The sequence below is a fragment of the Gobius niger genome (genome assembly GCF_951799975.1).
Source record: "Gobius niger genome assembly, chromosome: 2".
NCBI classification, from domain to species: domain Eukaryota; kingdom Metazoa; phylum Chordata; class Actinopteri; order Gobiiformes; family Gobiidae; genus Gobius; species Gobius niger.
In genome coordinates this window covers 20,924,275-20,940,600 of record NC_136853.1, presented here as the reverse complement: position 1 = coordinate 20,940,600, position 16,326 = coordinate 20,924,275, and the positions used below count along the sequence as shown (strand labels likewise).

Here is a 16,326-nt window from a genome sequence, read left to right as displayed (position 1 = left end):
TAAAAGTCCCATCCAGCCTTTCCAATTGTTGATGGTCCAAGAAAAATGCTGCCTAAAATTATTCAGTCACTGCCTAGTATTCCAGACTAGATATGTTTTTTTCCCCTATGCTGTGTCCATTTGTGATACCTGGCATAAACCCACACAAAAAATGTCCTTCTGTTTCCACATTCCTGTATGGTTACAACATGACAGTGGACGTGCCGGCTGACTTAGTGTGGAGCTAGTGTGCATTCAGGATGACATTCCAGAGAGGCCAGTAAAGGTGCAGCATAATCCCAGGGCAAAAGGAGGAAACCCTTTCTCACCACGCTCAAAACACACCCACACACTCAAACAAGATGTTTTTTTCCACATCCCATGGCTCTTGGCTCCTGGAAAGGGGAAGTGATTTTGTCAGGAAGTGAGGGACGTAGACGGGGAATTTGAATGATGTAGCCATACAGTAGCAGGAGGTGACAACAGTGGAAAAAGTGCAATTGCCTGGGAAGCAGTTCTGGTAGTGCTACGCTATACGGTCCTATACATTCGCGATTTAAACAAGCAGACTCAGCGGCTGTATGTGGTCAGCCTGGTGCCTTTACTTTCCATCACAGTAGACTCTACGATGTTCCAGGATCAATTGTTCTTGCACTTTCTGGTAGGTTTTCATGGCTGAAGGACCCTCTCACCAGAAAACTACAAAACAATGATCCAGGAGAGTTGTAGAGGCCACCGTGATGGAAAGTAAATGTGCCCTACTAACCACCCATACAGCCATTAGGTCACAAAAAAATATTTATTTATTTTTGTAAAAATTGCAACAATGTAAGAGGCAAATAAAAAGTGCATCTTTTCTTTATCACCTTCATTGTGAGTCATTTCCATGTGATTTTTGCTCTGAATTATTCAATTCTGTAACGTAAAGGTACTTCTGTGAAGTACAACTTCTATGAGACATGAACATTGGGTAAGTGCAAAATACATAAACAAGGGGTTTATGTAATGTCCACATCAATTCTATTACAATCTGACAATCTCCCACAGTTACTGTGTCGTCAGCGTATAATTATATAGCTGATCCTACAGAGAAGGTAGGCTTGATATTTGGGTCAGTCTGAATGAATGGAAACTGTATACTTGGCACTGAAGAAAAAGGCAAACATGAGAAAGCCATCATAGAAGAGAGCAGGCAAGGAGTTTCAGGACTCGAGAGCCAAGATGGAAGTCAAAGAATTATAAAAGTAAAATACCCTATGTAAAGAGAATTTAAAATGTACACTCTTGAATGAAATACAGCACCATCATAAACACAATGTACAAATGCAGTGGGGATTCCAGGATACTACAAGGCACACCACTAGGGGTCATAATAGAGCTGCTTTTCATCTGTATCATGCTGTATCAGCTTTTGCCCAGCAGATGCCAGCACAGAGTAAACTCATTCTAACAAGGTTAAATGCCGTTAAAAATAATAATGCTATAATAATGCATTAATAATAATGCTAATGCTAATAATTTCATCACTCAATTACTCTTAATGCTGTGAATGGTTGTTCTTTAATGTGATATTACAACTCCAAACAGTCTAAGGATTTGCTAGAACAGGACACAGTAATTCTTTATTATATTTTCAGAACACCATATTATACCAAATCAAAGAATGTTGACTCATATGATTTACAGGCCTATATTCTGGATATATTCACCACAAAAATGTGGTTGGAAGTAATTTTAGCTGTCCCCTTCTCACTTGCACATTATAGCGAGAGAGAAAAACAATGTTTTTAGTTTTGTTTTTTTTTACTAATATTGACATGCTTACCGTGTTCATTTTAATGGTACCCTCGCATTTCTATTACAGTATTCCAAAAACCCACATTTGGGTGCACCACTTGACTGCATCACTTGATGGCACTGTCTACGAGGTAGTCTACAAACAAACCATCAGTGTGGAAACCAACAATGAATGTTTTTTTATGTCATTTAAAATGTTAATGACAGGCCGGTGAAGAGGAGTGGATTAAGCATGGGTTATGAATCAGAAAGAAGCCTGTAACATAAATCGAGAATTATGATGTGGGAGGAGTGCCTTGGTTCTTTGTTTTTCTTTTACCACCACAGGTAGGTGTCCTTCCTCTCTGCACTCCCTCTTTTCATCTCCTCCTCCCTCATTCATAAACATTGCGCATCATTTACAATATTTTTTATGCACTAACAGGAGACAAACTGCTGTATTCAGCCACTGCGAGTTCCACTGTCCAGTAGAAAGAGCAAATAGCGATGGTCCCGGTGTATCTTCAGAATTGTCATCAATAGCCACAGCCTGGGACCAGTTGTAGGAGGAAAACGGCTGAACTACATGACAACTCCTCTATTTAATAATAAGTATAATCACATTTTGTATCTAGACTAAGCTTATAGACCATTCTCTGTCTCTCTCTCTCTCTGCGGTTTCGAACGCTGCCTACGACTGCAAAGTTGCTATTATTTGATTTGTTGATTTGTTCATTCATTCAGTTTGACTTTAATTTATGTTTAAATAATCACAGTTCCAAACAGCTGATTGCAAACCAAAAGTCACATGGCTGAGAATGGTCAATTACTTATATTTTTATTAGAGATAATAAAAAAAATTAAAAAGCACGACCCAAACCAGACTGCCATACATGATAACTTGGCCCGAATTTAATAATGAACATTAGCCTTATTGTTAATGTTAACTTCCATAAAATCACTTTATATTATGATTAAACCCACGAGATTAGAAATTAATTATAGTATTGGCGCTTTAAAAATAGTGACTTACAGTGTGGAGATGAGGTAGGAACCTCTCGATTTCATTCATGTCTATGCCGTCATCTTCATCAAACTGGTCTTTCTTCATTCTACAGACAGGACAGAGGAGTTAATATGTGACAGTGACTTGAAAGCAGACATCAATTTTGATTTAGTTTTCATTACCCTTCTCTGTCAATGTGTGGCAGGTGCTTTGGCGATCCTCTGTAGGGTTTTCTGTGGAAATGGCTAAAATCCAGCTTCTCTGGTTGTATGTCCCAACCTATACCTCTAAACACAGCGATAAAACACAAAAACAAAATCAGTCTTTTGAAGACCCATAAAACAGATCAAATGTTTTAAAAAGTGCAACTGCACAACATGTGAATGGTAAAGTGTTTCTATGAATATGTCGGGGACATTATAAACCATTTTATTGTAATAATGTCAGATTGTGACGCACTTAAGTGGAGGTTGAGTGCTTTGTTATTATTTAAGTATTTGTACATTGACCTTGAATTAAGATTTACGTAATTAAAGTAAGTAGCAAATATACCTCTGTTGATACAGTATTTGTAGCATCCAAGTAAAGAAAGAGAGACTTTGTTTTTTCGAAAGATAGAGGTCAAACAGGACAAAAGGGTATGACACTAAATGTAGAACCCATGAGAGGCGACCCAAGTGCAGTACTGTTCAAAAAACAAAAACTATTTTGTAATTTGTGGTATTTGATCCATTGTATGAATACCATAATGAAACAGGCTGTAATATTTTTGCCATAGGCTGCAGACAACCATCTTGAAGAAAGTGCATTACTGACAATGTGTTAACTAAAAAAAAGTAATCAAAGGCAAAGCACTTACCCGTGCGAGTCCATTGTGTTAGCAGCCCATATGTCAGTGCCCAGTATGTCAAAGCCATCTTTGTTCCCGTTCTAGATTACAAAATAACATACAGTTCTTTAATATTTACATCACCTGTTGTAAGTTTACTGTTGACACATTCATACACTGTAAGCATCATTCACCAAAGAGTGGATGGTGCAAATGACATATTTTCCTATTAATCATAGTTTTACACCAACAAAAAAAGGTTATATTTTTTCAAGTCCCACTCGGCCTAGATCAAGATCAAATCTGGAATAATGTTATGAATGTTATGAAATGTGAAGTCATCTGCACTACGTAGGAACTGGCCGGTATCATGTTCTCGGTTCCTACAGGGTGTAAAGGTACATTAAAATGGGTTCAACTATTTGGAAGACATGGATTGTTTGTTTTTCTGGCACAAAAAAAACAAACCACAGAAAATAAAATGGCAAAATGCATTAATAATCATTCATGTTTTAAAAAGTCAATTCCAACTATTTTTGGAGATTTATCCTTATTACATAATTTCTTCTGTTCAAACTTTTATACTTATTAATAAGTATAAAACCATGTTTTTGTGACGACAGGTCCGTGCATCACTGGAATATAAATGGAGTGCTTTTCCATAGACGAGTAAACGGCTAAAGTTTTACAGTCAAAAGAAGTTGTTTGTGAGTGGTTCTTTGTGGAGATCTTCACCGACGCGTACACATTCTGAAGTGTTTAAATACTTTGGATAGTTCAAATATCAATTAGTATAATCAATAATATGTCAAAATATGCTCAGTAGTATCCACTTTACGTGTACCATTACACCTGTAATATGTACTTCAAGCACAGGTTGGTTTTGCAGTGTGTATTTAGCCTTCGTGGTAAAAAGGCAAGAAAGAAAAACCAAAGTAATTTACCAAAGGGGCAGATATTATAAGACTTGTTCTTCTCCTCTGTTCCGTTTCATTCATTGTGTGTTGGCTTGGCGATTTTATTGTGATTGTATGACACCACTTTTGAATGAAATAAATAAATAAAATGAAAATAAATAAATAAATAAATAAAAAATGACAAAAATGAAGTACCTTAGCAGGGCCTCTGAACTGGTTGTTCCTGCTTTTGCTGCCTGACCGTGAGCCAGACCCTGGTCTAGAGCCTGAGCTGGGTCTGGACCCAGTGCTTCCATTACTGCTGTGTTCCCACTCGTCCTGTGAAAAGCAAAATAAGTTAACTCGATGGCCAATACAAAGGGAGTAGAAATTAAAATACTTTATGAATATTAGTCTTGCAACATATTTTAATAAACCCGAACTTGAAAGATGACGACCAATTTTTCAATCATTTCTATCTTGCTCGATGTTTTATTTTTGAACAGCCTATTATTAATAAATAATACATGTCTATGATCATTGTGCACATGCACACTGTGTCACGTATCACGTTAAAGCACGTCTTGCCGAAGGACTGGTGATGGAAATCTCAGGTCTCTGTCTGATACGATTCACATCTCAATCCACCTGCCAACACCTGATTCACGGCTGTGGCAGAGAAGATCTGCTACAGCCATCGATACAATACGATTTGATTATCACCCTTATCCTGATGTATCCTAAACAACCACCAACATACTATGATTCAATTTAATATCAGAGATTTTCCACATTTGACAATTACTGATGCCGCGAAATGATATAGACCAACTATGTCTGTGTAAACTTTCAGTCGTACAGGAATTGTCCATCCTACATGAAGGTTCTTGAGTACCACTCACTGACCCAGTGGTCTTTATCTAGTTTGCCTGCGACCTCCGAACCTTAGTGTCGCTGACGAAGCCTTTTGGATGAGAGGCGAAACGTCCTACGCCTTCAACTACACAGTACAGACGATGACTCAAGAGCCTTCATCTAGTAAAGGCTGTGTATTTATAGCTTTAAAAATAAACTACATTATACAGGAAAACTGAAAACAGGTTTAATCACATTTATTTATTCATTTTTTCTTTCCAGTTATTAGGACTAATCTATGATCAATATTCTTAAAATAAAAGGGAAAAGAAAAATGAAATTGGATGAGAATGTTTTCCATACATTCTTAACAATAAAAGCACACACATATGTGGTTTACTTAATATGACCTGCCCCTTCTGCCTCGCAGTCTCACATCAAGCACAGCACATTGGATATGTAGTAATGCTAACCGGTTTAAATGAGCCTCTGCCACGCGAGGATGTCCAGCTGCCTTCTGTCTTGTTGTTGCAGTCATCTGTCCACTGTGAAAGCATTCAAACAAACATAATCTTCATATTTGATTGAAGCTTTAAAAAACGTTACGAAGTCACACTTACCACTTGTGCCAAGTTTCCACCATTGTCCAAGTCCAAATCTTCATCTCCCTTTTCTCCCAGAAGCCCCTGCACCTGATACTCCAGCACGTAGCTGTCGATGAAGCGCTCCAACTCTTCGATCTCTTGAGAGCGTGTGCTGCCGGCCTCAGATGATGCAGACGCAACAGAGGAGCTCTCCATAACAATGGGCTTGGTGACGAATGGACAGGAAAAAGGGAGGAGAAAGGCCTGTTGAAAAACAATAGTAAAAAGCAATTAAAAATCATCCATGTATTTTTTTTAAGCCACACAGGAGTTTTGGTTTCTTAGATGTATTTTAACGTGTGCAAGCTTGGTTTCTTGCAGAGGACTGGGAGATTGAAGCTTCTGCACAATATCTTTGTTTTTCCTGCACTTTTTCATAGTTTAAGGGTCGGTCAATAAGAATGTTTACTAGTTCCACGAAGCAAAGCACACTTGTCTTTCCCACAACAATAGCACCCTCTGCTGGTGTCATGGCGGTCTGATGAAAAGCCCCATGCCTGCAAGACTAAACTCTGGGCCACACAAACTTGGGGTGAGCTTGCCAATCTTGACATGGCAGAACTGTGTCAAAATGATTTGCGTGTTAGCAGAGCCGTGTGCGCTGGACTTTGGGTATTTGTAACATTTTTTATTGACAATCTAACACACACAATCTAATTACTCGTCCAATTATGCATGCAGATCTCTAATTACACACTGACAAATTGTATTACACTTGTCATGCACATACATTAATAAGCATGCACAGATGTGGTTATGCATGCACATCTGAATACAGAGAGACACATCTGGTTACAGACTGATGACACGCACACAAAACTGAAACACTCAGAAACACTCACTGCTCATTACAGACAATTCACTGTTTAAAGCATTAGTTTGGGAAAATAAAGTCAGATTGATGTATTATTACATTAGTGGCTGAATTTACACATGTGAATTATTTTGTACCGTGTCAGGCCATGTAATAACCAGCCAAGAACGCATTTATTACATTTTGAAACTGGCCAAATGTATTATGTTATTACATTAATGGCCAAGTCCACATTGTATCTTGTGTTTCCTCTTGGATTTTCACTGACAGTGATTAAAATTGTCCAAAAGAGGGTGACAGTAAACGAGGACAGAGCCACGCATGGGTATTGAAACCAGATATCACCAGGGCCACCTCTGCCGGTCCACCTGGACATGTAGGCTTCAGCCTTAACGGTCTACCTATCCATGCTAAACAAAGTTAAAGCTTTAACTCACCATTCATTGAAAACATTATTAACCGCAATTAATCACATCACACGTTTTGACCAAACGCACTCATGTTTCTGAGCACACACACCTGAAAGACAGCGCCCTTGTATTAACTACACATTGTAAGCCAGGTAGGGCTGGAACTAATGATTATTTTGGTAATTGATTCATCTACCGATTAATCGATTAATCGCTTGGCTATGAAAGCTGCATGAAAAATAAATGTTACCGCATAAAGTGGCGCTGCTTGAGGACATGTTGATGAGTAAACTTAAAGTAAGTGTTTTTGGAGGCTCTTCCTGATAATTCTGCTTCTGATGGAATGAGACACAGACAGATAATTACGAACTTATCCTAAAACAAAGTTTTCATCAAATATTCCAAATATTCATGTAATTTTTGCTCTATTTGAGTGTGTTTACTAGAAAACAATTAATAAATTACTAGACTAGTTGTCAACTATTTCAATAGTTAGATTAGTGGTTGATTAATCGATTAGTCGTTTCAGCCATAAAGCCAGGGCGACAAAAAAAAAGCGACAGGGAGTTACTTATGCATCAAAGAGGCATGTGTAATTATGCTATTTCAATGAAAATGACTTTAATTAGTCCTTAAACTCTACTTTATGTACCTAAAGGTTTGCAGATTCTGTTCAAAATGTTCAGCACCCAAAGAAAATGTAGCTAAAATGTGACTTATCAAGCACATGGTGTGAAAGCCTTGAAGAGATCCCTGTTATAAGCGGTTGGGCTTTTCCCACGGTTTATGAAATATGAGCAAATACTTTAAATTTGAGTGTTTATGTCGGCCAAGTATTAATCATTAATATAATTATTAGAGACTATTAACTGCAACTAAAAAATCAATTGACAGCACTACTAAAACGCTCACGCGCGCACGCACACACACACGCACACACACACACGCACACACACACACGCGCACGTACACACACACACACACGCGCACACTCACACACGCGCACGTACACGTACACGCACACACACACGCGCAACTCGCACACACACACACACGCACACACGCACACACACACACACAATACCACTGTTTCAGATTCAGAAAACTTAATGGATCCCAAAGGGAAATTCAATTGTAGTAAACCTCAGAATCAGTTTGGCTTTTTAAGCACAAATAAGAGTACCATTAACCGGATTGATAATTGCATACATCACATTTATTTAAATTAATTTCTTTCCAAATACAAGTTTAGCCAATAATTATGATTAATCTATGATCAATACTTGATAAGAGCAGTAGTATCAATACATTGATACACATCCTTAGAGATCAGAAGAATATTATATTTTTTTAGGCCAGTTGTTCTCACCCTGGGGGTCGTAATTTGATGCATTTTACTTTAGCCATTTGTTTTTTTTCTTTGTTTTTTAAGAATTATGTAGGCTAATGTGCCTATTTCTCACAATGTGAGCAGGGCGGGGGTCATGGCTCCAAAAGGTTGAGAACCACTGTTTTAGACAACATGAAGTTGTAGCTAGTATTCACCTTATTCCAGACGTTCGTGTGAGTTCGCCATGAATTGTGCCCGCCCCTTTTCTCTTATCTGTTAACATGGGGCTGGAGAAGTCCAGATAAAATCAGTTACTACACGGAAACAAAGCCGTTTTCAGGCCGCGCATGATGCAGTGTTGACTTGTTGGTGCAAATGAACTCTGGACATTTTACACAAATTTATTAAACATCAGATTTTAGCTGTGAACTTTTCCCGTGGTTCTCCACTTAATGAACGGGCTTCGTGCTCGACCGGAAGTGTGAGGACAACGGAAGTGCCGAGGCAAAGCAAAAAGAGGAAAAAGTGGGCGGGGCGGAATAAGGTGAATAGAGATCACAGAAATGCCTTTAGCGATCTAAGCCTGTTCCTACAAATGCGCACATTTTGTTGGCCGTCGAATCCTGGACTCAATTTTAATGGAACATTCTATCCCACACAAATGAATAAGGAGGACAGGCGCAATGTGGGAAGGTATGTTTTTAACATTTAGTCCTTATTTAACCAGGAAAGTCCCAAGACTAAGAATCTCTTTTCCAGGGAGTCCTGGCCTCAGAGGAACCCATATTCTTAGTGGCAGGGGAAACCAGAGTACCCAGAGGAAACCTACACAGACGCGAGGAGAAAACTGCTATGAAACACAAGCACTGACCGCTGTGCTGCTGTGCTGCCCTCTTATGAGAAGTCTGAGGTGTAACCGACCTCACAAAAAGCAAAAACTGAATTTAACTAAGTGAGCATTTAGCGCAGAAGACACATTACACTAATTTGCATCTAAAGTCAAATCTCCAAAGGTCTGTACATTCATTTATGATTTCTAACTAGGCTTTCGGCACACTATAGCTTTGCTTATTTCCAATTGTAGTTGGAGTCTCTATACTATAACTTCTCCTCCTAAATATGCATTTCAATGTTGAACAATGGATCTGCCAGTGCAGATTTTGAGAGAGAGGTTATTGTAGAAAAAGGTTATTTTTTGTGACCAGAATATGAAAATCCTGAATAAGAGATAAGATAAGATGGTACTTTATTGATCTCACAGATGGAGAAATTGCATTCGATGAGAGAGCATCCGGCAGCAGCACCCATTCAGTGCGCACCACTCTTTTTTTTTTCTTTTTTTTGTTTTTTTTAAATAAATCATCCCTCTGCCCCTAATAAATAACTACAATAGTAATTAGTAATGGCTTACACTTATAATGTGCTTTAGAAGCCTTTGTTAGTTTCTCAAAGCACCACACTGTAGTCATTGTTCATTCCACACTCAGTGGCGGTAAGCTATTATTGTAGCAACAGCCTCCCCTGGGGAAGTCTGACGGGAGCAAGGCTGCCAATCTGCGCCACCACTCACTCATTCATCCTGGCCTAGTGTACATGTTTTTAATGGCTGCAGAAACTGGAATACCAGAAGGAAACCTACGCAGACACATGCAAACTCCAGAATTTTGTTCAGAAATATCAGCGGTGCACATCGGCATCACCAATCAAAATCCCCCAAAATCGACATTGGCCTTAGAAAATAACGATCGCCCTCAGTCTCACTCCTTTGAAGCTCAGGCACAGTCTCTGGGAGCTCGATTTGGGACGGAGCCCTCTAAATATATTATACTGTTACGAAAGACTATTTGAATTTTATTTTGTTGTACATAAAGCTTAGAAATCTATCTCATCCTCTGCATTGACACATTATAGCTAGCACATAGACCACATGTCCATCTCAGTTTTATTCTTTGTACTACTGTTGTGATCACCTGATTCCAGCCCAACCGGGAGGCGGCTTCCTGCCTGGCTGTCTCTACTGTTGCTACTAAGCTCCTTTGCATCATGGCTGATCAGCGGCCGAGCAAAGAGGATTTATCCCGTGCAGTACAGACACAAGTTATACACAGTACACTGTGGAATCTTATGCAGCCAACAGGTGGACAGCTCGAGTCCAAACTGTTTTGGATTTTAAAAGGCTGTGAAGTTATCTAGTAAACCAATTACAATAGTACAATAGTAGTAGTAGTTGGTATCATTAGGACCAATATAGTAAAAAAGCCATCTTATTCATTGTGATTAGGGTTAAGAATGCAAAGAAAACCAGCCCAGCAACAGTGGAATCTAGTCTGAGAAGTTTTGTGTAGGGTCTGTTATTGGTCTGAATTGATACATTTTATGCCACACCAAGTATGCTATTAAGATACAGGGGAGAGCGGGGTTGTTGTTTAGCTTTATATTTATAACATTTTTGCCAATATTCTAAGTATGCACACACCCCAGAACAATGAGCAGACCTCTAAATCATGAGGATTAGTAATAGTCAATATAAGTAAAAAAATAAAATAATTATAATTATAATAATAGAAACAATTGTACTTATTGCGATGGTTTGTCCAAGGGGAGGGTTGGGTCACTATTCTGAAGGGTTGACACACTAACATTTATCTATGATAGGATCCTAATTTATAGAATTTGTATTGATCATTTGGTAAAAGTTTAAATATTGAAACAAGAAACCGATATCCTTCACATAGAAAATGATTTTTCAAACAAAAACGAGTAAACTGTAGCTTTCGTCTTGACTGAACTCACTAAACTTGATAACCAAGATCAAGATGAAAGAGAACAGCATGAGAACAACAATCTCTGGATTAATACGTTCTTTGTCTTCCTTGTCTGGATATACAAACATCACAGAAGATTCTTTCTAAGGAAATTGTTGCAAAAAGTCTAAAGGTCTCACAAACGCAGCTCAAAGCAAACTTGTATTATTTCATCTCACTGTGATGATTGTTTCTGTTCCCTTCGCATTTCACATGCTACTGGCGCATGCCTCCGCCTGACAGAAACAGCGGTGTGATGATGTCATCTGGCTGCGTGCTCGGTTTGCTTGGGCAGGTGTGAGGGCTGGCCAGCAGGGGGCAGGTGAGCCAGGGATGTCTCTAACAGAGGAGACGTTTACAGCTACGACCCAAGAATTTCCCCACGACGAGGATTGGATGTTAACTTCATAATCGCAGCCTGCACCAACCACATTTTCTCCAGTTCGGCTTTACCCAAATCTAAAAGCTTGTTGAAAGAAAAAACGTGATAAAGAAAGTGACTAAAAGGTGACAAAAAGGTGACAAAAGAGAGACAAAAAAACAAAATGTGACAGCAACATGACAACAACGCAAGGAAAAAGATCAGTTTAGATGCATTTTTTAGCTTTCAAATGAGCCGTTACACTGGCCTAGAGTCAAGAAGCTTTTAGATTTGGGTAAAGCTGAACTGGAGAAAAAAATTATGTAACGTTATATCAGTGCCAAATTATGTACAGTTGCATCATGCATGTATACAATTTGTAGCTTTTTTTTTTTGTAGCACTTGACTTGTGAATATAATTTGAGGCATTTTAAAGGTAGATTTTAAACATTGTGCTTTGAATTCATTCGTAGGTTTTATCGCCAAGTACAGAAGCATTTGACCATGAATATTGCAGGTGAAAATTCAGGAAAACATTTAATTAGAGAGAATAAACTAGACCTTTTATTAAAATAATTTTTGAACATAGTGAAATCAAACTAATATAGTGTCGAGTGTTCTGTAATGTAGATAATACAGTGCAGACGGATCAAGAGACAAGCAAAAGTACATGCTGCTTTTGCCGGTGTTTCTGGTGCTGTATTTTGTTGGCAAAGTGCTTAACAGAGTTCGTAGCTGCAGCTGTGTGTCCAAAATATCTGACAGTCTGTGTGTGACGGCTGAAATCATGCAGTGTACACAGTTAACTATGTTCTGGGTGTATGCAGGGCCGACTACTGATTTTTGAGGTCCGATACAGAAATGAAGGGGGTTAGCATGGCCAATACCCGATATATAGGCTTTAAGGACATTAATTTAAAATGTATTATTATAGTAAAGGTTTCAATCATACAAATATATCTTACAGAGGTCGACCAATGTGGGTTTTTCTAAGGCCGATGCAGATTATTGGGGATTGGCCGATGCCGATGCCGATATGCACCGCTGATCATTTTGGCAGCTGTTTTTTTTTTTTTTTTTATATCTCGTCTATAATCTTATTTCTAAACAAGTCAGTGTTGAAGTGTGACAGCAGGGGGCGCTGTATGAGGGGCATAGGGCTGATTTATTCAGGACATTCATGTTTAGTATGCACTTCAGAGGGAGCTTGTTTGAAAGGAAAAAAAAATCAGCAAATTACGAAACCAAAAAGGGATAGTCTATATGTTTCCAAAATAATACGCAAAAGTCTACAACATAAGATAGGTGTACAAACGTGTGACCAATTTTCACTGCAATGTTTCTCCATTCCCGTGAGGCCGAGGAAGTTGTGGGTGGGCTCATTTTAAAGATACAATGATAAAATATAGCTCCAAAAAACGATTTATCATCATCATGCATCGAATCATTGATGTGTAGCCTGTTATATCAGTCAAAGGAATGTATCGTTCCACTCTTATTCACAGGACAATACGATCTGATCATGGGACAGGGATGCACAGGCGGACAACACTTCAAACAGGTTCAGTACTACATCAGTGTTTGGTGTGAAGCATGATGTCCAGGCTGTCAATTTAATGACATGCTTCAAAAATACAGACTCCTCCACATTTCCCGGGCCCCTCCCTCCTTCCCTTGTCTCAGCCCTTTTCTCTGCCTCCAATAAATTCACCAGCTGTTTCTTCAAATACATTCTTGCCATACCAGCTTCAACACTGATCTAGTTTAAGAACACTTTAACTTAGATTTGCTCTTTACAGTGCTGAAGTAATATACTTTAATAAGAGAATCAGAAAACTGAACATGAGTCTGGCACTGCCATATTTCTCTCACTTACAGCAGAGTCAGGCTGAGGCCTTGCCCGAAGGCTTGAACTCGCCAGACACTAAACAGTGGAGACAGACACAGCATTGAACTGTCTGTGTGAGAGCTACACACAAATACCACAAATACTACAACTATCAAGCCACGGCGAGTTGGCAGAAAGACAGTTAAATCATATAAGTAATTACTAGTTTTATCATAGTTTTTGACAGGAATTTCATGAGAGCTACTGAATAAAAACGTATTTCATTCTAGTGATAACTTTTTTATATCATCAAGGTTAAAAGTTGCAAACAATAAAACATCTCACAGATAGATTAGATTATTACTGTAACAACAGCCTAACAGTGTAAACACTCATTCTTCCAAACTTAGCAAAACTTAAGATATTATTGGTCCGAGTTGGAGCCAGCTCATTCTAACCCCAGGCCAAGAGGCAATTTAGTGGCACTGTCATTATTTGGATTCAACTTCATGAAATGTTAACATTTCCTGCAGCACATCTCTTATGTTTCATTTTTGCCCTTTTATCTAAGGAGTTATATCTGTATAGTCTACATTTTATCATAATATTTGTCATCGAGTTTGGTTGACTACATATCAAACACAAACTAAATAGACAGTTAATTCTTCATAATGATAAAAACTATGACCAGATATTACCTTCAACTCCAATAAACACTATATGAACAGCCAGGACTAAAGGACTCCGAGCTCCTGATGATTTTAATAAACACTGGCGTCTGTAAAACCAGCATCCAACATGTGTAAAGTGTACACAGAGGCCTCAGTGCTCAAAGGTAACAAACACCTTTGTCCACTGTTCAGGGGATAGAGCAGAGGTGACAAAAATACATTGTTTTCATCAGCAGTCAAATAATTTACCTTTGTACTGAAAATGACTAAGCTTCAGGGACTGGACTGTGTGTGATGTAAAGTTCTATTCTACATCAACAGTCTGCCCTGTGAGGGCATAATGTTCTGTTGTCTGGTCATAGCCAAGTATATAGTATAGTAAATACTATATATAATAGTATAGTATTTGTTATAGACTGCTGATGTTTGTCACTTGGTGTACCATGTATCAAATCATCACAGAAGATCATCTGTGCCTTGCTTTTTTGTCCAAATGAAAAATGGAAGAATAAATGTTTGGTTGAAAGCACACATCAGATGATGGGGGAGATAGTGTGGGAACGGCACTTGTTTACTTATCATTAGTCTGAAGTGAGTGTCTGTAGAGATTAGAACCATAAATGATTGAATTGGGGAAGCCTGGAGTGGAGACGTGTGGAGGCAGGAGGACTGATACCTGCACATTCTCTGTGATTCAATCAGTGCTGAACAACTGGAATTACAGGAATGTAACGACTACACGTGAAACCTAAAGAGTAGGGCTTGAAATAATAGGCCAAAGGAAACTAACTAACTACTACACTACTATCAGTACATCTGGAAAAGTGGGGGTTTCAGTTGTAGCCTACTTGCCCAGACAGACGTTTGTTATTGTTTAATTTAATGCTGCACGTGCACCACTTTCTTTCTAAACAGAACACTCAATGTTGTCACGTGTCTTCTATTGCTCTGTTATGGGATCCTCAGCATACTCTCTAATATGGTTGAATCTATGTATTTTTATGCCATTACTTTCTAGAGATCCTAGAAATAATTGCAACCCAAGTACTGCATTATTTACTACTGCATAACAGCAGTCATTACAGGGTTACTATCAAGCCAAAACAAAAATACACACAATAAAAAAGTGCCAAACAGCACTTTTCTGAATTTTGGCCATAACCACGCCCATGTTGCTGGGATGCTCGGGGTAAGCCATGTAGCCAGGATGCTAATGCCTGTACAGTGGAAATGAGCGCATCGTAACACATCAGTGATAGAAATAAAAGCCCATCAGAAGCAGTCTCTACATGATCCTCCACTGGCTGTGATGTTACAAACCGCTGTGCCGCGTTTCACCGGTAACAATAGTGACGCACCATTGTGGCTAACCAGCTGGCTAACGTTAGCCTGAAGTGCGACAACAAACAACACAAGTAGACTCTTACGCACAGACCTGACCCGGTCACATCCTTAGCTTTGCTTTCACAAGTCAACTTACAAGGACCTGCTGGTTAACTGCAAACTAATGATACACAATGCGAGCTCGTGTCTTATTATCTCCGGTTACTACTACGCTATGACTGTAGACCTGCAGCACAGAGGTACAAAGTGTTACCACCGCTTCAAAAACACAAATCCTCACCCCGAGCAGGAACGAGACTCTTGTGAACTCCGGATCCTCCTCTGTTTCAAAGCCGCCGTGTCATCTGTGTGTTTTTCAGAGACAGGGAAGGATTAACTGATCTACTGGTTCACTCCACCGTCTGAAGGAAAAGGAGAATGCAGGAATGTGACGTTTAGTCGGTACTGGCAACGCTGACACGTGCGACCGGTAGTGAGGCATTGTGGGAAATGATGTTCATTTGGGCTGTGATTTAATCTTGCCTCATTTGGCCGTGATGAAGTGTTTTCTTTCTCTTTTGAGGCAAATAGTGATTAAAAAAGGACATAAAATGCCTTTATTGAAAGGCAGTGTCTATAGAACCGTCTGACGGCTACAAACTCTCTTTGCTATTTCTTTACTTATGATAATGTGTCCAGTAACCGAGGGTTCACACCACTCTTTTTTGTCTGGAACAGCACAACATATTGTTTTTGTTCATTTTGTAATTATATTTTGTGATTAGTTAATAGACAAATGT

At 38.9% G+C, this 16,326-nt stretch overlaps 1 protein-coding gene across 1 annotated transcript in view; it reads right to left on the bottom strand.

Annotated features, from left to right (window-relative positions):
- ctif (CBP80/20-dependent translation initiation factor) overlaps positions 1-15,985 on the bottom strand; it is a 39,173-nt gene extending 23,188 nt beyond the window's left edge. The window contains exons 1-7 of the mRNA XM_079582673.1: positions 15,828-15,985; positions 5,962-6,189; positions 5,815-5,886; positions 4,703-4,825; positions 3,621-3,691; positions 2,944-3,048; positions 2,789-2,867 (exon numbers count right to left, since the gene is read on the bottom strand). Of these exons, the coding sequence (XP_079438799.1) occupies positions 2,789-2,867; positions 2,944-3,048; positions 3,621-3,691; positions 4,703-4,825; positions 5,815-5,886; positions 5,962-6,141 (630 nt within the window). The 5' untranslated portion in view covers positions 6,142-6,189; positions 15,828-15,985. The remainder of the gene's footprint in view (positions 1-2,788; positions 2,868-2,943; positions 3,049-3,620; positions 3,692-4,702; positions 4,826-5,814; positions 5,887-5,961; positions 6,190-15,827) is intronic.
- Positions 15,986-16,326: the final 341 nt, after the last annotated feature.